This window comes from Oncorhynchus mykiss, chromosome 5, assembly GCF_013265735.2.
Source record: "Oncorhynchus mykiss isolate Arlee chromosome 5, USDA_OmykA_1.1, whole genome shotgun sequence".
NCBI lineage: Eukaryota > Metazoa > Chordata > Actinopteri > Salmoniformes > Salmonidae > Oncorhynchus > Oncorhynchus mykiss.
In genome coordinates this window covers 73,715,072-73,740,176 of record NC_048569.1, presented here as the reverse complement: position 1 = coordinate 73,740,176, position 25,105 = coordinate 73,715,072, and the positions used below count along the sequence as shown (strand labels likewise).

The 25,105-nt window shown below is 45.4% G+C and overlaps 1 protein-coding gene across 11 annotated transcripts in view; it reads left to right on the top strand.

Moving 5' to 3' along the window:
• The window catches only part of palld (palladin, cytoskeletal associated protein), a 95,739-nt gene that overhangs the window by 47,418 nt on the left and 23,216 nt on the right, over positions 1 to 25,105 (top strand). For 6 of the 11 annotated variants that reach the window (XM_036978354.1, XM_036978351.1, XM_036978356.1 and 3 more), the window contains 7 exons: positions 1,401 to 1,512; positions 1,723 to 1,791; positions 2,999 to 3,140; positions 3,293 to 3,316; positions 4,858 to 4,998; positions 5,877 to 6,264; positions 7,089 to 7,124. In XM_036978354.1, the coding sequence (XP_036834249.1) occupies positions 1,401 to 1,512; positions 1,723 to 1,791; positions 2,999 to 3,140; positions 3,293 to 3,316; positions 4,858 to 4,998; positions 5,877 to 6,264; positions 7,089 to 7,124 (912 nt within the window). Of the gene's footprint in view, positions 1 to 1,400; positions 1,513 to 1,722; positions 1,792 to 2,998; positions 3,141 to 3,292; positions 3,317 to 4,857; positions 4,999 to 5,876; positions 6,265 to 7,088; positions 7,125 to 19,292; positions 19,450 to 25,105 lie in introns of those variants that run through there. The other 5 variants (XM_036978355.1, XM_036978352.1, XM_036978358.1 and 2 more) reach the window with 4 other exon arrangements.

Genomic DNA, 25,105 nt, shown 5'->3' with positions numbered 1-25,105 from the left:
TAAGGGCTTTATTGGCATGGGAAACATATGTTAACATCGCCAAAGCAAGTGAAATAGATAATAAACAAAAGTGAAATAAACAATTAAAAAAACAGTAAACATTACACTCACAAAAGTTACAAAGATAATAAAGACATTTCAAATGTCATATTATGTCTATATACTGTGTTGTAATGATGTGCAAATAGTTAAAGTACAAAAGGGAAAATAAATAAACATAAATATGGGTTGTATTTACAATAGTATTTGTTGCTGCTGTGATGGTACACTGTACTATTTCACCCAATAGATATGGTGTTTGTTTTCAAATTCTTTATGGGTCTGTGTAATCTGAGGGAAATATGTGTCTCTAATATGGTCATGCATTGGGCAGGAGGTTAGGAAGTGCAGCTCAGTTTCCACCTCATTTTGTGGGCAGTGTGCACATAGCCTGTCTTCTCTTGAGAGCCAGGTCTGCCTACGGCGGCCTTTCTCAATAGCAAGGCTATGCTCACGGAGTCTGTACATAGTCAAAGCTTTCCTTAAGTTTGGGTCAGTCACAGTGGTCAGGTATTCTGCCACTGTGTACTCCCTGTTTAGGGCCAAATAACAATCTAGTTTGCGCTGTTATTTTGTTTGGGTCTAATTGTGTTGCTCTCCTGGGGCTCTGTGGGGTCTATTTGTGTTTGTGAACAGAGCCCCAGGACCAGCTTGCTTAGGGGACTCTTCTCCAGGTTCATCTCTCTGTAGGTGATGGCTTTGTTATGGAAGGTTTGGGAATCGCTTCCTTTTCGGTGGTTGTAGAATTAAAGTCTCTTTTCTGGATTTTGATCATTAGTGGGTATCGGCCTAATTCTGCTCTGCATGCATTATTTGGTGTTTTACGTTGTACACAGAGGATATTTTTGCAAAATCTGCATGCAGTCTCAATTTGGTGTTTATCCCATTTTGTGAATTCTTGCTTGGTGAGCGGACCCCAGACCTCACAACCATAAAGGGAAATGGGTTCTATATTGGTGTGCCAAATTTGATGTCCCCTTTGATGGCATAGAAGGCCCTTCTTGCCTCTCTCTCTCTCTCTCTCTCTCTCTCTCTCTCTCTGTCTCTGTCATTATCTCTCTGTGTATCTCCCACCTGTCCCTCCCTGTCTTCACTCTGCCTTCACTACTCCTTCATCGGCTCTTCTGTTTACACATTAACGTCTTGGCTCTCATTCTCAGTGACATCATCTTAGTCCATTTTCATGTGGTCCAAAGTCATTTATAAGGTGTAAATTGACGGCTTTGTGTGTTTATAGCATCAGACGTGTGTGAGAGCAGACAATTATTGCAAATAGTAGTAATTATACATTTACTGCACAGTTTTGTTTACTCTCTCTAAATGGCTACTCTGATGAACAGACCTAATGTTGTCTGTTTTAGGGTCCAGAAGAAGACGACTTCAATCTCCCTGTCCATTCGTTCACCTTCACCCAAGAGCCCTGAGGCTGTACCTCACCGCTCCACCCTGGTCCTATCTGCACCCCCACACCGGGTAGGAGACACACACACACACACACACACACACACACACACACACACACACACACACACACACACACACACACACACACACACACACACACACACACACAAACACACACAGCAGTATACGATCTGGAAGGGTCATTATGAATAACAACAGCAAGTGTTCTCAAGATAGATACTCTATGGTCAGATTACATCTCTCTATCTTGTCCTCCAGATGCAGAGTCCAGTTTATTCACTATATGGAGGTGGTGGTCCTCTTACAGCGCCCCCTATCTTTACCAAGGTAAGACTACATCTGGAGTTATGGAAAAGTTGTGCATCACACACACATAATTGCAGACGTCCGCACGCTCCATCTCCCTGTAATAACACACCGTAGGAGGGGCGGGGGTCAGATTAAACATTCCATTTGAAGGGGTGCAGCCAGAAAGTTCCTGTCTCCTGCTCTACCCATTCTGTAACCTACAACTGCTCCTCCCCTCCTCCCTCAGCCCACCTCAGGCCATACGTCATGGTCTGTGTGCTGGTGGGATGCGAGCCGGCCGAGGCAGCGCATCAAACAGGCCTGCCAAACCGATATGGGTCAGGAGGGTTTCACTCCCATCCAGCCCTGCAGACTACAAATCATTTTCCAGCTCGTTACAAAAATAAATTTGTTTGTCTTCACCCCCTCCTCCAGGAGCCGTAGGGCTTCATCTCAATGAGAATATGTGCTCTTTTTGGGTGAAGTCAGGGGTGTGATGTTACCCTGGCTGTTGCACACACACATAGGCATACACACACACACACACACACACACACACACACACACACACACACACTGAAACACACATACGCATGGACGCACACACTCGTAAACACACACACACAACGAGAGAGTTTCTGTTGCTGATATATAGGATGAGTCCTTTCACTGTGACACCTGTTGACTGGTTGGAGAGGTAACACAATGCTGCCATTGGCCCTTGCCTTGGCCTCTCAACGGATGGTTTCCTGCCTCTCTGATTGCAACCCTAGAAGCTGTCACAGGATTGTCTGGATAGCCCTGCTGTGTCCTGTCCTTTTGTGAAACAGAGTGCTGTAAATGGGGTCAGTGTCTGCTGGCCTCCCACTCCCACGTGTGGTGTTCTGTTCTGTTCTGCTCTGCTTACTGACACTGTGTTGTCTTCCTCTCTGTCTATGTCTTCATTCATTTCCTCCTCTCCCACTTTTTTTTCTTAACCCTCCTTCGCTCTCTCTCCGTTTGTCTAACCCTGACCTTTTCTCTCTGTTTCTTTCTCAACTTTACCTTGCCCCCCCCCCGTCTCTCATCTCTCACCCTTCCTGCATCTCTCGCTCCCTCCTCTCTCTCTCTTTCTCTCTCTCTCTCTCAACTATCTGTCACTCTCTCTCTCTCTCTCTCTCTCTCTCGCCCTCCCTCCCTCCCTCCCTCCCTCCCTCCCTCCCTCCCTCCCTCCCTCTCTTAAAACTCTGTCTCTCTCCCCCTCCAGCTCTTACAGGATGCCCAGGCATCAGAGGGTCAGGTGGTGGTGTTGGAGTGCAGGGTTCGAGGCAGCTTTCCTCTGCAGGTCCAGTGGTTCAGACAGGGACAGGTCATCCAGGACTCTCCAGACTTCCGCATCCTGCAGAAAAGTGAGACATTCTCAGTAGAGTCAGAATTCTTATTTGTGTGAGAGGTCATCGAAAAGTTAAAAAAGGATTGAATGACTTATGAGTCTTACTCCCTCCTCTCGCTCTTCTTTACCTCCTCTCCCTCTCTCCCTTTGATGTCATGTGAAACACAGAGCCACGGTCTGCAGCAGAGCCAGGTAAGTTACTTCACTTCCTCCTATGTCATTCTCAGGCATGTTGTCATCAACAAAGTCACTGCTATATGTCTACTCCGTCAGCTCCAACATGCATCCAAACCGGTGTCAGTCTGTATGTTGTGTCAGTCTGTATGTTGTGTCAGTCTGTATGTTGTGTCAGTCTGTATGTTGTGTCAGTCTGAATGTTGCGTCAGTCTGTATGTTGTGTCAGTCTGTATGTTGCGTCAGTCTGTATGTTGCATCAGTCTGTATGTTGCGTCAGTCTGAATGTTGCGTCAGTCTGTATGTTGTGTCAGTCTGTATGTTGCGTCAGTCTGAATGTTGCGTCAGTCTGTGCTGTCACTTTGGCACTGTGATGATGTCATCTATCGTTAACCTGGATTTGACAAAGGCCTCAAAACATCAGTCTGGGACAATAAGAGGGAATCTAATAAACTCTGAGAGACGTACACAATCTCTTACACAGACATATTTACACAGAGACTTTTCCAGTTTGAGACGTGACTAAAGAGGTACATCAGGTGTTACCGTCAAGCTCTCATAGAAACCCTGTCAGTCACACTACAGACATCTCTCAACACCTGTGTTCTCTCCCACTTTCTCCCGCTCTCACTTTCTCTTTTTCTTTGTGTGTGTGTGTCTACATGTGTTGGTATGTCTGTTTTCCTACTTCACTTGTCACATTCAGAGTGGTCTGTCTGTCTGTCTGTCTGTCTGTCTGTCTGTCTGTCTGTCTGTCTGTCTGTCTGTCTGTCTGTCTGTCTGTCTGTCTGTCTGTCTGCCTGCCTGCCTGCCTGTCTGTCTGCCTGCCTGCCTGTCTGTCTGTCTGTCTGTCTGTCTGTCTGTCTGTCTGCCTGCCTGCCTGCCTGCCTGTCTGTCTGTCTGCCTGTCTGTCTGTCTGCCTGCCTGCCTGCCTGCCTGCCTGCCTGTCTGTCTGTCTGTCTGTCTGTCTGTCTGTCTGTCTGCCTGCCTGCCTGCCTGTCTGTCTGCCTGCCTGCCTGCCTGCCTGTCTGCCTGTCTGTCTGTCTGTCTGTCTGTCTGTCTGTCTGTCTGTCTGTCTGCCTGCCTGCCTGCCTGCCTGTCTGCCTGTCTGCCTGTCTGCCTGCCTGTCTGCCTGCCTGCCTGCCAGTCTGTCTGTCTGCCTGTCTGTCTGTCTGTCTGTCTGTCTGGCTGCCTGCCTGTCTGACCCTGATACCCTGTCTGATATTTCATCTGTTTCGTGGCAGTGAGTCACATCTAACTGTCAGTCTACTGTTTAACACGTACATACCACATGTCTACCTGTCTATCTATGTCTGTCTTACCTCCAACTACAAATATGTAGATAGTAAACCTTCCACTCTTTTCTATGGCTGTGTAAACGTCTATTAAACCGGTCGAACAGTCAGTGTCTGTCTCATTCAACTGTTACAAACTTTCCCTAACCTGTTTATACTGACCACCAGTATTTCTTTTTTGCTGTTAGTTTCAACACTGTGCCACTGCTAGTTGTTTAATTCACCACAGTGTATGTGATGAGAGTTGTGATTGGTTTGTTCCAGAGGAGATCTGTACACTGGTGATAGCAGAGGCCTTCCCAGAGGATGGAGGTCAGTTCTGCTGCATTGCAACCAACCTTTACGGCTCCGTCAGCAGCACAGCCCAACTCTCTGTCAGTGGAGGGGCCTTCAACACTCCCACAGGTGAGTTACCATCATTATTGTATTAATTTGAGGACCGTTTTTATAACTTGTATCAACTTGTAGTGTAATTGAGTTAAACTTTAGTGCATGTGAGTTTGTAGTTTGCACAGTGTTTGCGCAGAATTTTGGTACATCTGGGTCAAGGATGAGGGCCTGTCTGGCTCTACATCATATTAATGATTACAAATAGACAGTCAGAGAGAGGGAGGGGAGAGGGGGAGAGAGGGAGGAGAGGGGGAGGGGGGGAGGGAGGAGGAGAGGGGGAGGGGGGAGAGAGGGAGGAGGAGAGGGGGAGGGGCAGAGAGGGAGGAGGAGAGGGGGCGGGGGAGAGGGGGAGAGAGGGAGGAGGAGAGGGGGAGGGGGAGAGGGGGAGAGAGGGAGGAGGAGAGGGGGAGGGGGAGAGAGGGAGGAGGAGAGGGGGAGGGGGAGAGGGGGAGAGAGGGAGGAGGAGAGGGGGCGGGGGAGAGGGGGAGAGAGGGAGGAGGAGAGGGGGAGGGGGAGGGGGAGGGGGGAGGAGTAAAAGAGGAGGAGTGGGGGGGGGGGTTAGTTTGACGATGATCAGCTATCTCAGTGTGGGAGAAGGGAGACATGTTTATTCTCTCTGATAACTCTGTGTACTCTCAGTTCACCACACAATCAGAGGAAATCCAAAGACCAAATAAACAGGGGTTACATCAAGACCTCCCCCAGACAAACAGGCTGACTGTACACAGCTGCTACTTTAGATCACATCACATTTCAAACTAAATTTAGAACTGCCATGTTTAGTAGGCTATAAGAGGGGGATGTGGGGCAGGCTGGGCTCTGCTGCAGGTTATTTTAGTGCACTGTGTGAGGAGATGTCTGTAATGTGACACTTCTTGTCTCTCTCCCTCTAGCGGTGTACGACTCGGTCAGGAATGGTGTGGCGCCCGGGGATGACTCTGTCTTTGAGGACACCCAGGCCTTTCCCCCTCCCCCGCCCACAGAGATCAGCCTATTGGAGGTTCCGCCCAAGGTCCCACCCAGTACCTGCGCCGAGGGTTTCCACGTCAACGAGCTGGAGATCTGGCCCAGCATGTCGGGCCTGCAGCCTGTCCACATGTACCACGACGTGGAGGGTCAGGACCGGGCCAACTGGGCACTGCAGAACGGCAGGCCTGCCAGCCCCCCTCAGCCCTCCTTCAGCCTGCTTCCCCGAGAGGCCCAGCCAGACTTCCCAGGCCCAGCCAAGATGTCTCCGTCCCCAGTGAAGGAAGGTCCTCCACTGCCCACCAAGCCCAAACTGTGAGTACACCCTCCATCCTGCCATGCTGCCACCACCCTGCCACTCTCCTTACCCTTGCCTCCCTGCTCTTCTCACCGCATCCCACTGCACCAGAGGAGGGCTGTCATGAGTGATGTCTGATTGAGCTGGCGCCATGACTCCCATAATAAGTGATTGTATTGTGGATCAGTGATCTGGGTGTATTCTGCTTCTGAAAGGGTTACAAGGGGAATCCCAGTATTTACAGAACAACAGCATTCCGGTCTCTTTATGATGGTGTCAGTGCCATGTCAGTGTTGTGTTCTGTTGTGTGCCAGAGAGTTGGCCTGGCTGGCAGCTGTTCTGTGGCTGAAAACAGATTGGCTTCTGTTCTGTTGGATGGCTCCTATTGTCTCTGTGTGACTCCTGTATGCATGACCAGGGCCCCTGCTTTCTCTGTATGGCCTCCCCCTGTGGCCTCCCTGTGTTTTATTAAAGGCAGTGAGTATGATGTCCGTTGTTGCATTAGAGCATTTATTGTCCCTGTATGGTTTGTGTATGTCTTGATGTGTGAGTGTATGGACTTGACTGCACAGTCTCGTTATGGAGGGCCTCTGTTCGTGTTGCAGGGTTGTATAGTCTAGCTTCTGATTCAATGTTGTGGTTCAGACATGATATATGTCTTATGCATTAGTGAGGTGGTCTGAGACTGACATATTTCTGATGTGGTCTGAGACAGGATGCATGTGGAACATGGATGTTGTGTAGGGTCCATGCTCTGTGCTTTGTACAAGTGTTGTTGCGTTGGATTGCCTATTTGTGTAACTCTAGCTAAATATTGACATTGTATCCTCTCTGATTCCAGAGCGGAGGGTATAGAGGAGGAGACAGAACATGACAGGTAAATAACTGAAGGATTGGTCTTGGTCTGGTCTGGGTCTGGTCTGGGTCTGGGTCTGGAGCAGTGGAGTTGGAAGAATAATGGCATCATAACGATATGTTGGCACATTCAGATTGTTTTGCTGTATTTCTTTTGGTGTCCCGGCTTGAGTTTCTGCAAATAGCAGGATCACCATAAAGCTGCTTCCTTGAGCGAGTTTTTCCACAATAATGACACAAACATACTGCCAAAAACAATCAGCTCCCCGTGGTGAAGCGTGCAGAGGGACGGTGCACTGACCCCCCTCTCCTCTGCTACATACACTCAGTAATTACACAGTAAAAACAACCAGCCCTGCCATTACCCAGGGGTCAATGCGTTGTGCCATGCCGTGCTGGAGCTTAGCTTCCTCTCTGTCCCCTGGTGACCTGTAGAAGTGTTGGCTGACAAACTAAAGCCTCAGGCACCGGCCACTTTTGACCTTCAACCTCTGACCTCACGGCAGGGGTCACTGCCTCTCATTTGTTCTCCTGAAAACAATAACGTTTTTAAACTGCATGCTTTTGCACAATGTTGAAGCCACGGTTCTACAGTGTCTACGTTTGTGAAAGGGGATGCTGTTGTGTGACTTTTACTGCCTCTGATGTAAAAGTCTGTTTTTATCTTATCTGGATTTGATTTGAGGCCTCCAATGTAACTTTAATCAAGGTTCTGATTGAGTCGTTTTTCTAAATTGCTGTGAATCCAATGGGGAACTGAATGGAAACTATGAGCCCACTGTATTTGCTCTCTGTCTCCTAATGTAAAACGAAGCACTATCATGCAACGGCTACCATTTCACTGGAGCCAATAAGGTCTGTGAATCAGTGTCTGTTTTGATGGATGTTTTTAAATAGATAAATCACAGTCACAGTTACTGCTTTAACTGCTGTATTTTATTCACAAGGAAAGAAAGTCATTTTAGTGTGATGGTCTAAGAGGACGTACTACTGCATCCATGCATCTCAACCATTACATAGTCCTACACCTGTTATTTATGCCTCACATTGCCTTGAACTGTGAGCTGTGGGTCTGTGGGCTGGTATCTTGATGAAAGCTCTCCTGTTGATGCTATCTCAGAGCTGCATTAACAGAGCTGGGCTGTGGAGTAGAGCTCTCCTCCTACCTGACCAAAGCCTGACGGGCCCCGACATTATACATCGGTTAGGGCCGGGTAGGTCCTGTTTTTTCATCAATAACTAGGGTACTGGCAGGGCTCAGGTATCACTAAAATGATGACTAACATTTTAAAGCTGAGCCATTTGCATGTACTCTGCTGCGCAGCACAGTTATATCTGACTAAAATCCTAACATGGTGTCAGAAGTGCTTCAACCTTGTCAAATATAAGACAGTTGTAGTTTAGAGTGATGAAAAGTAACTAACAGCTAACTGCTCTCTCATGTCTCTTTATTGAGCAGAGCAGCCCAAGCAGAGCTATTGCTATGGATAACAGACTCAGAAAGCCATGAGCAGAGCACATGCACAGCTCGCTGTACGCAGGGAGCGAGTGACAGACAGAGAGGAGCAGCAAATGGATTTACTAACAGAGGAAGTTATTTCTGATTTCGGGTTTTGGGCAGGGCCTTAAATTTGGCAGAAGCAATCAGGCCTGGGTAGGGTAGGGCCTGAACGTCATGGGCATGGGTAGGGCTCGGGCTTAAAATTCATGCCTCTAATGTGGAGATTCAGGGCTCTACTGTGGAGATTCAGGGCTCTACTGTGGAGATTCAGGGCTCTACTGTGGAGATTCAGTGCTCTATTGTGGAGATTCAGGGCTCTATTGTGGAGATTCAGTGCTCTACTGTGGAGATTCAGGGCTCTACTGTGGAGATTCAGGGCTCTACTGGGGAGATTCAGGGCTCTACTGTGGAGATTCAGGGTTCTACTGGGGAGATTCATGCCTCTACTGTGGAGATTCAGGGCTCTACTGTGGAGATTCAGGGCTCTACTGTGGAGATTCAGGGTTCTACTGGGGAGATTCATGCCTCTACTGTGGAGATTCAGGCCACTACTGTGGAGAGGAAGTTGCTGTATGACTTGGCAGGCTGAGGTGACTGTATAAGACCTGATCTGGGAAAACACGCCCGCTGTCTGTCTACACTGTGACTGTCTGTACTGGAGGAAGATGGAGCTGGGCCAGTCAGTCAGTCAGTGTGTGGTTCTGATGGCTGTTGTTACTGGTGTTGCCACACCTGGTGGAAGAATCAGAGGAAGCTCTCAGAGGAGAGGCCACACGTTGGCATTTAGGATCAGAACACTGGCCTTGTGTTTTAAGAGTGAGAGAGAGGGAGAGGGGGAGAGAGAGAGAGAGGCAGGTTGAGTATGTTTTGGGGCTTAAGGGCAGCAGTGTATAACACTCTGTATTAAGCTGTTAAAGGTTGTTGGGTCTGTAGCCATGCCTTGAGGCAGGTCATAAATAACTTAGGTGGGAGCTATCATATCAGTGTGAGGTCACTGGGCTGCCATTTTGGAGAGTGTGTATGTTCCGTCCTGATTTATGATTAAGATTCACCAGGGGTTTAAGGGGACACCCGCGACCAAGAATAAAGCTGTATCACACTGGACTGTTAACACCTGGAATTTGTCAATCTGATTTCCCTGTGTGTGTGTAGGAGGGTGTGTGTTTGTGTCTGTTTGTGTGTGTGCATGCATGTGTGTGTGTGTACGTGTGCGAACCCCCACATGTGTACATTGTGATGGAGTGTAAGTGGCATTGGTGTTCAGTATCAGCTTTCTAGTCTTGTACATACTTACCCAGTGTGACACTTCACAGGAACTGTTTCATGTTGAATGGTTACAACATACCCTGAAAACAAGGTGTGTATGTATGCTTGTGCTGGTGTGAGCATTTTTATATGGAAGGGATTTAGAAAGTGCCTCTTTCCTGGAACTGGTGCCTCAGAGTCCCCCTGAGATTCCCTGTAGCTGCTGTGTGGCAAATCGTCAAGTTATTAATTGCCATCTTGGTGATTACTGTCAACATTTACTAGATTCACATGCAAACTTAATCTACAAAAGATAATGATACAGTATTTATTTGTACAGAAACACCAAGGACATTCAGTTCAAGCAGCAGCCTCTGAAGGGAAAGTCCAAACCCAGACCATGTAAGGTTTTTGAGGAGAGCATCATAGAGAAGAGCCAAGTGAACGAGGCACAGTGAGGTGTGACTGTAGTACTGACTGTGATCACGGTGACACAACATTAGATTATGGGTTGGGATATAATCTGTGGGTGGGCGTCGTCAAACACACAAGCAGCAATTATCCTGCCAACATTTTATATCTTAATCACTGTTTCATAAAACAAGGAATCAAAACCTGACAGTTGAAATAGTTATTGTGCACATATCCATTTTATAAACAGCCTACTGTTGAACCCTCTCTGGCAAACCCTCTGTGAGAATCTCTACCAGGCTTCATTTTCTTGTTTGCTTTAGATTATTTGAGGATTACGGATTGTGAAAAGCAGAGGAGTCAAGCACAGATCAGTGGTTTAAACAACCTCAACTCTGCCTTGTCATAACCCACTCACAATCTAAACTTAAAAACATGACATAAAATAACCATAACCTTCATAACTCCATCCTTGATTGAGGACTACTTGAAATGTGGTTGAGTTCTGGTTCAAGTTGAGTTCTGGTCAGTCTAAAAACAGGTTGTGGATCATAATGTGGCACTGTGGGCCTGTCGTCATGGTGAGGAGGAAGTGATGCTGTAGTGCCTCTCAGAACCCCTGCAGGGTGTGAGGGTCATCATGATCAGACAGCTGTGTTAATCCTCACTGTTCCAGACTGATCTGTCACAGCCTCCACCCTGAGAGACCTACCACAATGAGTCACAATGAGAGAGAGAGAGAGAGCGAGAGAGAGAGAGAGAGAGAGAGAGAGAGAGAGAGAGAGATAATGTGTGTGTGTGTGTGTGTGTGTGTGTGTGTGTGTGTGTGTGTGTGTGTGTGTGTGTGTGTGTGTGTGTGTGTGTGTGTGTGTGTGTGTGTGTGTGTGTGTGTGTGTGTGTGTGTGTGTGTGTGTGCGTGCGTGCGTGTGCGTGTGTGTGTGTGTGTGTTCGTTTGGTTCTTGAAATCACAGAACAATACAAAGTCATGTTCTGACCCTGTGTGTCCAAAGAGGAGGAGGTGGAAGGTGTGGGCTCTGCTGGAGCCACATGGCAGATGAGGTTCAACAATTATCTTTCAGGGGTCAGATGTCAAAGGTGAGTATTATGTGTTAAAATGCTGCTAGCAAATGGCTGCGAATGGGGTCACAACCTCACCATGTGGCGTCTTCCCCCCTCATGGCATCCAGGAACTCCCATTCCTGACTTAAATGTCTGTCATAAACGCACATGCACACACATGCACAAACACACACACTCACACACACACGTACGTACATATGAACCGGGCTAACAATCCCAAACATGGGGGAGCTTAGAACAACAGCCTGCTTGCCTGTAAGTGACACCATGTGTGTATGCGTGGGAAGCCTGCTATGCCCAGAGAGGTAAAGATGAGGAAGCTACTAATCCCCTTTAATGTGCTATATATCGCATGTGGATTGACTCAGTGCCATTCAAACCCATGCCGTCTGCATAATTGTCATACCACAGAGATTAAATGATTGGGCCTGCTACAAACCTCTTTAACCTCTGAGGTCGTTGTCAGGGTAACAGAGAACAACTGCAACAAACTGAAGGCCACGTTCCAAACCATTCTACCCTGCTCTGTCTCTCTCACTCACACACAGATACACATAACTTGTTTACAGAGGATCCTGGATACTGTTTGGTTTTTTGTACTGAGAGTTCATCTTAAATGTGATTTTGATGCTTTGGAATGTTAATTCGTTCCCAAATCGAGTTTATACAGTATAACTAAACAACATGTTTAATATACATCTGTGGACTTGTTGAAACTATGTTTCATGCCTGTTGGATTCAGAGCTTTGTGTTGATCTTTCAAACTCTTTGCGTTCGGGGTTTTGTTTGTGTGCCTTATTGCTCTTTGTCAGTGGTTGTCATGGAGTGTCACGTTCTGACCTTTATTTCCGTTGTTTTGTATTTATTTAGTATGGTCAGGGCGTGAGTTGGGTGGGCAGTCTATGTTTGTTTTTCTATGTTTTGGGGCATTTCTATGTTTCGGCCTAGTATGGTTCTCAATCAGAGGCAGGTGTCATTAGTTGTCTCTGATTGAGAATCATACTTAGGTAGCCTGGGTTGCACTGTTTGTTTGTGGGTGATTGTCTATGTTGATGGCTTGTTTCAGCACAGTCCATATGATTAGCTTCACGGTTGTTATTTTGTTTACAGGTTTTGTATAGTAATCAGTGTTCACTACTTTCTTTATTAAAGATTGACCATGGACACTTACCACGCCGCGTATTGGTCCTCAGATCCATCTCGCCTCTCCTCTTCAGATGAAGAGGAGGACGGCCGTGACATGGAGCGCATGTCCATAACCTGTAGACAATGACACTGAAACAAATGATTGGTTGAAGAGAGACTCTTTATTGTATCTCTTCAAGGAAAAGTCAAGAATCCTGAAACCAAAGAGAATGTTGGGTTGAGTAGCGCATTCCGTTTGCCAATAATATTTTGACATAAGGAGCCAAAGTCGATTGTCTGTTGATCACGCCAGTTACTAAAACAAAGTAGCTTTTAACAATGTTTCTATCATGTATAAAACTGCCCATTTAAACAAATATGATCTAGTAATGTGAAATATATTATGAGAATAACGATCAAAGTATTGGTAGAGTATAATCATATAATTTAACCTACCTCATGTTTGTCTGAAGCGCCATGTTGTTTATGGCTGCTTTCTTGTTGAAGTGCTGGTGTACATTAAGCATGAGGCAAGTTAGTCTATGAGTCATCGTTGACGGCCTACCAAAAGGCAAAAAGCCTCCTGAGGGGATGGGGGCCTATATACAATATAAATATAGGACAAAACACACATCACAACAAGAGAGACAGCACAACACTACATAAAGAGAGACCTAAGACAACAACATCGCAAGGCAGCAACACAACATAACAACAACATGGTAGCAACACAACATGGTACAAACATTATAAGGCACAGACAACAGCACAAAGGGCAAGAAGGTAGAGACAACAATACATCACACAAAGCAGCCACAACTGTCAATAAGAGTGTCCATGATTGAGTCTTTGAATGAAGAGATTGAGATAAAACTGTTCAGTTTGAGTGTTTCTTGCAGCTCGTTCCAGTCGCTAGCTGCTGTGAACTGAAAAGAGGAGCGACCCAGGGACATGTGTGCTTTGGGGACCTTTAACAGAATGTCTCAGATAGGGAGGAGTGAGGCTTAAGAGGGTTTTATAAATAAGCATCAACCAGTGGGTCTTGCAACAGGTATACAGAGATGACCAGTTTACAAAGGAGTACAGAGTGCAGTGACGTGTACTATAAGGAGTATTGGTGGCAAATCTGATGGCCGAATGGTAAAGAACATCTAGCCACTCGAGAGCACCCTTACCTGCCGATCTATAAATTCTATCTCCATAATCTAGCATGGGTAGGATGGTCATCTGAATCAGGATTAGTTTGGCAGCTGGTGTAAAAGAGGAGCGATTACGATAGAGGAAATCAAGTCTAGATTTAACTTTAGCCTGCAGCTTTGATATGTGCTGACAGAAGGACAGTGCACCGTCTAGCCATACTCCCAAGTACTTGTATGAAGTGACTACCTCAAGCTCTAAAGCCTCAGAGGTAGTAAAAATACCTGTGGGAGGAGGGGCATTCCTCTTGCCTAACCACATGACATTTGTTTTGGAGGTGTTCAGAACAAGGTTAAGGGTAGAGAAAGCTTGTTGGACAGTATGAAAGCTTTGTTGTAGAGCATTTGACACAAAATCCAGGGAGGGGCCAGCCGAGTATAAGACTGTATCATCTGCAATTAAAGGTATGAGAGAGCTTCTTACTGCCTGAGCTATGTTGTTGATGTAAATTTAGAAGAGCGTGGGGCCTAGGATCGAGCCTTGGGGTACTCCCTTGGTGACAGGCAGTGGCAGAGACAGCAGATTTTCTGACTTTATACACTGCACTCTTTGTGAGAGATTGTTAGAAAACCAGCCAAAAGACTCCTCAGAGACACCAATACATCCCACGAGAATGGAATGGTCTACCGTATCAAAAGCTTTGGCCAAGTAAATAAAAATATCAGCACAATATTGCTTAGAATCAAGGGCAATGGTGACATCATTGAGCACCATTAAGGTTGCAGTGACACATCTGGAAACCAGGTTCACCAGAAACCAGATTGCATACCCGAGAGAATACTATAGACATCAAGAAAGCCAGGCAGTTGATTATTGACAAGTTGTTCCAACACTTTTGATAAACAGGACAAAATAGAAATAGGCCTTTAACAGTTAGGATCAGCTTGATCTCCCCCTTTAAATAAAGGACGAACCGTGGCTGCCTTCCAAGCAATGGGAACCTCCCCAGAAAGCATAGACAGGTTAAAAAGGTTGGAGGTAGGCTTGGCGGTGATAGGAGCGGCAACCATAAATAAGAAAGGGTCTAAACCATCTGACCCAGATGTTTTATGGGGTCAAGATTCAGGAGCTCCTTTAGCACCTTGGACTCAGTGACTGCCTGCAGGGAGAAAATTGTAGTGGGGCAGGGGAAAAAGAGGGAGATGCATAGTCATATTAGAAGGGGTGGGAGATGAGAAAATGTTGGACGAGCAAGGAGGCATGCCTGAGTCAAATAGGAATCCTGACTTAATGAAGTGGTGATTAAAGAGCTCAGCCATGTGCTTCCTGTCAGTAACAACCACATCATCAACATTAAGGGACATGGGCAGCTGTGAGGAGGAGGGTTTATTCTCCAGGTCTTTAACCGTTTTCCAGAACTTCTTGGGGTTAGACCCACAGAGAACTGCTCCTAAAGTAACTATCCTTCCGGATAGCCTGAGTGCACTTATTTCTCATTTGCCTGAACGATAGCCAGTCAGCCTGAGTATGTGTGTGCCGAGCCTTTTGCCAAATGCAATTCTTGACGTGGAGTAACTGCAAGATCACGGTCGAACCAGGGGCTGAACCTGTTTTTAATTCTCATTTTCTTTATGGGGGTGTTTGTTAACAATACCCCTGAAAATATACAAAAAAGAAGGTCCAAGCATCTTCGAAAGAGGCGATCAAGATGGTTCTATACCATTTTACAGAGGCCAGGTCATGAAGGAAGGCTTGGTCATGAAAGTTTTTTAGCAAGCGTGTATGACAAATCAGGACAGCTCGTTTCACTGAGCAGCCATTACGGACACAGGCTGCAAAACAGTGATCACTAAGGTCATTACAGAAAACACCAGACTGATACCTATCAGGATTTGTGAGGATAACATCGAGGGGAGTTGCCTTTTCTGGGTGTTTGGAATCATACCTTGTGGGATTAGTAATAATGTGAGAAAGATCTAATTGCTTTAGGACATGGTCAAGGGGTTTAAAGATGTCCCAGTTTAGGTCACATAAATTCAGACTTAGTGTAAGGGGCCAGGAGAGAGCTTAGGGCAGGTAGGGTACAAGTGCTGATGGAGGACGATAGCACCCATCAACAGTCAACAAAGAGCAATTTGAAAGTTTAATGCTTAAAACCAGAAAATCAAACATCAGTATTCAAAACACTCTTCAGATGGCAACAAGATCATATTGTACAGCAATTTCATTGGGTAACATGATTACAAAGCCGGTTTATGTAAAACCGTTGTATGGTGAGGGGTTATGCTAGTGGAACCCCTCGATAACATTCTGGTGAAAAGGCAGCGCGCGAAATTCCAAAATATTTTTTAGAAGTATGTAACTTTCATACATTCACAAGTGCAATACACCAAATTAAAGATAGACTTCTTGTTAATCTACCCATCGTGTCCGATTTCAAATAGGCTTTACAGTGAAAGCACAACATATGATTATGTTAGGTCAGAGCCTAGTCACAAAACACATACATCCATTTTCCAGCCAAAGAGAGGAGTCACAAAAAGCAGAAATAGAGATAAAATGAATCACTAGTCTTTGATGATCTTCATCAGATGACACTCATAGGACTTCATGTTACACAATACATGTATGTTTTGTTCGATAAAGTGCATATTTATATCCAAAAATCTCAGTTTACATTGGCGCGTTATATTCAGTAATGTTTTGCTTCCAAAACATCCGGTGATTTTGCAGAGAGCCACATCAATTTACAGAAATAGTCATCATAAACTTTAATATAAGATACAAGTACTATGCACAGAATTAGAGATATACTTCTCCTTAATGCAACCGCTGTGTCAGATTTCAAAAAAACAAATCAAGCCATACAGATATCCGCCATGTTGGAGTCAACAGAAGTCTGAAATAGCGTTATAAATATTCACTTACCTTTGATGATCTTCATCAGAATGCACTCCCAGGAATCCCATATCCATGAGAAATTTTTGATTTGTTCGATAAAGTACATCATTTATGTCCAAATACCTCCTTTTGTTAGCGTGTTCAGTTCACAAATCCAAACTCACGACGCGCGGGCAGGCCCATGCGAAAGTTCAGAAGAAAAGTAATATTACAGTTCGTAGAAACATGTCAAACGATGTATAGAATCAATCTTTAGGATGTTTTTATCATAAATCTTCAATAATGTTCCAACCAGAGAATTCCTTTGTCTTCAGAATTGCAATGGAACTCTCACGTGAATGCGCGTGACCAGCTCATGCCACTCTGGCAGACCTCTGACTCATTCAGCTCCCATTCCCCCCTCCTTTACAGTAGAAGCATCAAACAAGGTTCTACAGACTGTTGACATCTAGTGGAAGCCTTAGGAAGTGCAATTTGACCCCATATACACTGTATATTCGATAGGCAATGAGTTGAAAAACTACAAACCTCAGATTTCCCACTTGGATTTTTCTCAGGTTTTCACCTGCCATATGAGTTCTGTTATACTCACAGACATCATTCAAACAGTTTTAGACATTTCAGAGGGTTTTCTATCCAAATCTAATCTGCATATATTAGCAACTGGGCCTGAGTAGCAGGCAGTTTACTCATCCAAACATGAAAATTCTGCCCCCTATCCCAAACAGGTTATGATACAGTATATGTCCATGGGAAATTACGCATTTATGGTAGAAAAGTGTTTTGGGGCTATCATGATGGAACATTCCTAGCTGGAGGGAGTTCCTGGAAAGAATACTTAGGTTCTCAGTTGGCTTTTGCCTGGGAGAGAGCAGGCTGGGCAGGTAACAGGTTGGCTAGAGTAGAGTTATTGTCACTCCCTGACCATAGAGAGCCCTTGGTTCTCTATGGTTTTGTAGGTCGGGGCGTGACTAGGGGGGTGTTCTAGTTTTCCTATTTCTATGTTGGTGTACTTGGTATGGTTCCCAATTAGGGGCAGCTGTTTATCGTTGTCTCTAATTGGGGATCATACTTAAGTTCTCCATTGTTCCCACCTGGGTTGGGGATATGTGTTTTGTGTATGTAGCACCACAGATGTCACATTTCGTTGTTTATTGTTTTGTTTGGAAGTTTCGCTTTATTAAAATATGTGGAACTAATCACGCTGCGCCTTGGTCCGTCTCTCATCACAGATATATCTGGGATAGAGCAGGCAGGGCAGGTAACAGGTTGGCTAGAGTAGAGTTATACCTGGGAGAGAGCAGGCTGGACAGGTAACAGGTTGGCTAGAGTAGAGTTATACCTGGGAGAGAGCAGCCTGGACAGGTAACAGGTTGGCTAGAGTAGAGTTATACCTGGGAGAGAGCAGTCTGGACAGGTAACACATTGGCTAGAGTAGAGTTATACCTGGGAGAGAGCAGGCTGGACAGGTAACAGGTTGGCTAGAGTAGAGTTATACCTGGGAGAGAGCAGGCTGGACAGGTAACAGGTTGGCTAGAGTAGAGTTATACCTGGGACAGAGCAGCCTGGACAGGTAACAGGTTGGCTAGAGTAGAGTTATACCTGGAGGAGAGCAGGCTGGGCAGGTAACACATTGGCTAGAGTAGAGTTATACCTGGGAGAGAGCAGACTGGGCAGGTAACACATTGGCTAGAGTAGAGTTATACCTGGGAGAGAGCAGGCTGGACAGGTAACAGGTTGGCTAGAGTAGAGTTATACCTGGGAGAGAGCAGGCTGGGCAGGTAACAGGTTGGCTAGAGTAGAGTTATACCTGAGGGAGAGCAGGCTGGATAGGTAACAGGTTGGCTAGAGTAGAGTTATACCTGAGTTTTGTTATAGGCAAAGAGTTGTTGCCGGAATAGTTTGTACTGAGAATATGTTTGATTTATTCAAGTCTTTGTCAACGACCTGTTTGTTATTTTCTGTACAAAGTTTATTGGCCAATTAGTCCTGCACCTGGTAATATTGTCAATAAAAGTCTCTAAGAGAGGTGAGCACCAGAACATCCTGTCTGTCTCCTCACTGTCCGATCCGTGGCTTCGGTTACTGCTTTGTCTTTGTGTTTGTGGACCGTAGTGCTCTATGGTCTTCAGAACCGTGTTGCTCTGGCTGCCAGGCTTTGTCACATATCTGTGCTGTGATTCAGAGCTGTACCCACAGCAGAGACCTTGTGTTTATGAGGTGTAGCTTGTAAACTCTCTAATGCTGTATTAACAATCACTTTCTTATTGAGGCGTTGGTTTTATGGAAACATGTATGTTAAAGAGACACATATGGAACTGAGTTTATACACAGAGAACTCTTGTTTCTTCATTATCAGCTGCCTGGCAAGCTCAAGACAGTCCTGAAGTTCATGTGCAACGTTTTTCATTAGTCATGCCATTAATGTAAAAAAATAAAAACACTCATGTTTTTGTTCATCAGCTATCTGATTGGTTACATTTGTTGCCCTAAATGTGGACCTGGAGTGTGAATGAATGCGTACAGAGAGAACTAGCCAGAGAAAGAAGAGAAAACGCTTGAGATAAAGAATGAGGAAAGTAAAAGAGACCCAGGAAGGATCGATAACAGCAAGGCAGATCATTCCTCAACAACCTCCAGACAGTGGGCAGTGATTAAAAGAACATGGCGAAGGAGGATTGTTATTCTAGGAGCCTGGTTCTGAAAGGGAAGTCTCTAGATCAATGGCCCGTGTTACAGAGCTTTTATTGTGAAACAGAGGCTTTTATTGTGAAGAAGGTTTAGGCTGACTCATGCAGAGAGCAAGGGAGGCTGAGTCTGGCTGCTGACTGCTCTATATATGCTGCTCCGCTACCTGGCAGACTGGCAGAAACAACCACACACACACTCCTCCTGGGGAATACCTGAGCCGCAGACAGACACACTCACCTGGGCCACGTCACTGAAGGTATTACTCTTTCTTACAAATTCTTTACAGAATCAGACACAACATTTGTCAATTTAACACACTTCAGTGGAAGTTAGCGTTTATGGAGAGAGGGGAAGGGAGAGGGAGAGAGGGGAAGGGAGTGGGAGAGAGGGGAAGGGAGAGAGGGGAAGGGAGAGGGAGAGAGGGTGACAAGCAAGCAGCAAGATGCTCTTCATTAACGCTAAGTCAAGTTCAGTTCATTAGAGAGAGAGAAGACGATGTGAACACACCACATTAGCATAGCTACTGTTGCTTTATGCTGAGCTCACTGCTTCAATGAAAGACAGTGTTGCCATTGTTCTTTTTTCTGTGGTAAAACTTTGTGGGCTAAAACTTATCTCAAAATCACAATCTGTTATTTTTATGCTTCTGAAGAACTAAAAAGGGTTGAATTGAGAGATGGAATGAAGGAGTACAGAATAAGGAGACACACAAATGATAGAGAAGGAGAACCAGGAACACTTTTTCGTAATTTCTGTCTGCTTTGCCAGCCCCTTAGACAGTTAATGTAAAAAGCATGTGTTGGAGTATGGATGTGTGGTTTGTAGGACAGAGAGAGGCGGAGATAGAAACCCATTCATTTACTGGAAGTTCTGGGAAGTGGTTATTCTGGAAAGGATAGGGCTGGAGGCAACTGGCTGCTTTACTGATGCTTTATTCTGGGTTGTGTTGTGTTAGTGGTGAAGGACCCGTTGTGTTTTTATATAGGTCAGTTGTGTGGTGCCCCTTTGGGGTCTGATAGATTAGTTAGCACAATAGTCTGTCAGGTAAGAATAGTAGTGTCAGGTTTGGCTTTAGTCCTTCACTGGGTTCTCTTGTTTCTACCCCCTCCCTTCCCCTCACTTTCTCTGTCTCTCCTCCTCTTTCTCATTCTCCCTCTCCACTCCTGCTGCTAATCCCATTTGATGGCGATGTCTTTCCCATTCCAATCCCAGGAAGAATGTCTTGAGCATTCCTGCAATACAGAAAAACACTCTAACCGGACAGAGGGAAGGAAAAAGGGGGAGGGAAGGAGGAATGGGAGGGATGCAGGGAAGGAGGGAGGAAGCGAGGGAGGAAGGGAGTGAGCGCACTGTTCATTCTCTGCACTTCTCACCTATTATTTGATTCTACATAAAATGGCTCCCAAGATAGACGGATTAAATAGAGGGGAGAGAGAGAGAGATGGTTGGGGGAGAGACATAATTTAAGGGGTTGATGGGAGCTGGAGCAACCCTGAACTGTTAGTCTGGTCAGAATGAGCCACACGCTCTGTGCAGTTGTTAAAGCGGGGGAAAAGAAAACAGTCTGGTTCTGTTTTATGTGTTGTGTGTGCAATTAGAGCCAGAGAGAGAGGGAGGGAGTGGGGTACAGACAGAGCAAGGGAGGAGGTGAAAGAGAGAAACATGGAGAGGTTGAAAATACATTTGGAAGTCTAGGAGAACAAAGAGAGAGAAATTGAGTGGGACATGGAGAGAGAGAGAGAGAATGGGAGTTGATAACAAAAAGTCATATTTTACTTTATGCTTTTCTGGTTTCCTTTGTTGTCTATATGAAAAATGTCAGGGACTACTCCTGCCAATACAGAACCTCAAGTTGAACTGATCTAGGAGCTGAGTCTAGGGGGGTATGAAATGTCCATGGAAAGTTGGACGGCTCCTCTGTCTCCTCTCTCTCTCCTGAGGAGGAGCACTGAGCCAAACCATGGGAGGAGGGATTAGCTGTATGAGTCGCTGTGAGTGAAGAGTTTGGGCCTGCATGGTGGTAAATTAGCCTGTGATGTGGGTCAGGTCAATGGGTTAACTCTGGTTCTAAACCTGACTGGACTGGAGGTTCGGCCAACATGCACCTCCATGTGGAAAAGGATATGATTTAGACTGATGATTTAGACTGTACTTTCATTAAAAATATTCAAATTGTGTGTGTACATGTAGGCCTACTTGTGTATGTACTGTCTCTGTTTGTGTTTGTTTTTTGTGCGGTTTGTGTGCGCACAGCCCACACCTGTTTGAGGACTTCACTTGAATTTGTTGATGGAAGTTTATCATGATCTAAAGTGATGATGTCAAACACAAACATTCAGCTATCTCGCTGGGGGTGTTTGTATACAGGAGTCCTGTGAACTGTTATTGCAGCCGCTTACCGTAAACTTAACAAAGGACTAGTCTCCCCCTCCTCTAATAGAACTCCAAATGGTTGTCTAAAAAAGAGCTTTGATCTTATTAGAGACCCTTGGTGACCAATGTATGTGTAATGACCTGCTACTTTTCTGTTGTAAATACAGATGTCATAGTGTAAACATTATTCTGCAGCGATGGGACAAATCATTAAGAACTGTGTTATGGTGATTTTGGCCCATAGCTATAGGATTCCTGTTTCTTGTGTCTCCACAACAGGAGAAGATACCCATTGATGGCACATCGATCCATCAGTATTTCCTTAATTAAAGTCAACCAAATAAGTAGTAGCTAATAGTCAGTCAGGTAGATAACCAGCCAGTTAGTCAGAGTCTGTCAGTCTCAGTCAGTTCAGTCAGTCAATATGTCAGACAGTGTGAAAGACTAGGCTGTTTCTGTCATGGATCAGTCAAGTGCAGGTTGACGCGCTGTAAGATGTAATGGGGGTGTGTTAATACAGGTGAAGGAAGTGTGAAACAAGCTGTCAGGCACAGTGAGACACTGATCACTGATCATACTGTACTGTCTGTCTGCTCATGCTTGTGGAGGTGTGTTTGACAGAGAGAGCGAGGTGTATTTGCATACGTGATTGCAGTGGGAGTCAGACTCAGGAGTCTCTGGTATTTCCCATGCTCCTATTGATTTCACCCTGCGTTTCTGGACCTGGTCTGATAAACTCTTGGCCCGGGGCATGGTTCGGGGCCAGCATGTTGTTGTGTCACCACCTTGGTGTGTTTCCACTGTATCTCACACACACACACACAGCGGCTGTATTTGTTTTGGAGGTGTAATGCCAGGGCTCCATTCTGTTGTTTAGGTATATATCAGTCATGTTTGACAAGGCCACACTTTTTAAAAGCTGTAGACTGGCATGGTGATGTGTGGTTAAACAGTGACACACACACACACACACACACACACACTCATAAACACACATTAATATGTAGGTACAAGTCTGATTGTGGGAAAATGTACAACTGTTGTTCAGACATTTGAGTAGATCAACAGCTTTTCACTTATTCATAGCTGGCTTGTACAGTATGTACACACAGTGCAGCAGGAAGCTTAGCCCCTTGTTGCTGTTTACAGAAAGAACCCCCTCATTATTGGCTATTTACACTCAACTACTTCCTGTCATCCCATGGTCGCTTCCTGTCATCAGTGAGTGCTGCTGGCGGAATCCCATAAACCCTTTCCCTCCTCTACTCCTAGTCAACCAGCGGCTAAGACATTCTCCCCTTCCCCGTACCCAAACAAGCGAGGTTGTAAAACCCAGCGATGGCTCACAGCTTGCATGGTGGCATGTCAGTCAGTCAAACTGTAGATCCTATATCTGTATAGACTAGAGGCCATCATTGTCTAGGAAGCACAAACCAGTAACTGTGTGTGTAAACAGGACCTTTATAGACATGTTGATTAGAGAGAGCATTGATTAAAGACAGCATGATTAGAGAGAGCTTTGATTGAAGACAGCATGATTAGAGTCACGGAGAAGAGGCAGCTCTGTGGCTGGCATGGTATGTTTCAACTTGCTCTGACTGCTACAACATGGTCTGTTTCAGCTTGCTCTGACTGCTATAACATGGTCTGTTTCCGCTTGCTCTGACTGCTACAACATGGTCTGTTTCAACTTGCTCTGACTGCTATAACATGGTCTGTTTCAGCTTGCTCTGACTGCTACAACATGGTCTGTTTCAGCTTGCTCTGACTGCTATAACATGGTCTGTTTCAGCTTGCTCTGACTGCTACAACATGGTCTGTTTCAGCTTGCTCTGACTGCTATAACATGGTCTGTTTCAGCTTGCTCTGACTGCTACAACATGGTCTGTTTCAACTTGCTCTGACTGCTATAACATGGTCTGTTTCAGCTTGCTCTGACTGCTACAACATGGTCTGTTTCAGCTTGCTCTGACTGCTATAACATGGTCTGTTTCAGCTTGCTCTGACTGCTATAACATGGTCTGTTTCAGCTTGCTCTGACTGCTACAACATGGTCTGTTTCAGCTTGCTCTGACTGCTACAACATGGTCTGTTTCAGCTTGCTCTGACTGCTACAACATGGTCTGTTTCAGCTTGCTCTGACTGCTATAACATGGTCTGTTTCAACTTGCTCTGACTGCTATAACATGGTCTGTTTCAACTTGCTCTGACTGCTATAACATGGTCTGTTTCAGCTTGCTCTGACTGCTATAACATGGTCTGTTTCAGCTTGCTCTGACTGCTATAACATGGTCTGTTTCAACTTGCTCTGACTGCTATAACATGGTCTGTTTCAACTTGCTCTGACTGCTATAACATGGTCTGTTTCAGCTTGCTCTGACTGCTATAACATGGTCTGTTTCAGCTTGCTCTGACTGCTACAACATGGTCTGTTTCAACTTGCTCTGACTGCTATAACATGGTCTGTTTCAGCTTGCTACATTATGCTATAAAATACAGATTCAATGAACTCCTACTCAGACAAGCGGTACTGACTCCGTTAAGCTCAGTGATGCTGCTAATCTTTGCATGTAGGAACTGGAGTTAAAAAACCACCACCAGAATAATTGTATAATTGACGTGTTGTTATGAGTATAATTGAATGCTGAATGGTAAGTAAATCAAAACGTTTTTCCTGAAGCGCTCTCTCATTGTGTTCAATGTTAAAGAATTTACACCCAGGAACCAGGCCAACTGAGTGACGCAGTGGTCTAAGGCACATCACTACAGACACCCCGGTTCGAATCCAGGCTGTATCACAACTGGCCATGATTGGGAGTCCCATAGGGCGAGCACAATTGGCCTACTATCGTCCGGATTTGGCCGGTGTAGGCTGTCATTGAAAATAAGAATTTGTTCTTAACTGACTTGCCTAATCAAATATAGGTTAAATTATTATAATTTTAAAAAAAGTATTTTTCATGATGAGAGAAAAAGAGAAATAACATTTAACAGCCTATTAATACCTCCAAATGGAGGCTGAGAGAGAAGGATAAGGAGAAAGAGAGAGAGAGATTTAACTGTAATGTAGCGTTACAGTTTGGAATGACAGAGCTGAGCTCTGCAGTTTTTTCACACTGTAACTGGGTGTTGTGTGGGCCAATTGGCTCAGCTCGGTACAGCACAACACTGGCCCGTTGACATGGAGACAGAGAGCAGGACGTTCCCTCCCTCCCTCCCTGCAAGTCCCTACTGCACCGCAAGACAGAGGAACCGACTGTCAGAGGAACCGACTGTCAGAGGAACCGAGGAAATAAGTGAATTAACGTCAGTCATTTCAGCAGGTTCTGTCATTTATTACCTGCTCACAGGAGAGAGAACGTTTTTACCAAGTACCAACTCAGAGCTTTGTACCTTGTAGAAATTCTGTCTACATACAGTAAGTGTAGACCTACAGTTTTGTTTCTTGTACCCCAGAGAGTCAGACTGGCATCTAGAAAACATGCAGTTGAGAACAGCTGTAGGAAAAGACCCTTTCAGACTAAACAAGGCATGTGGAG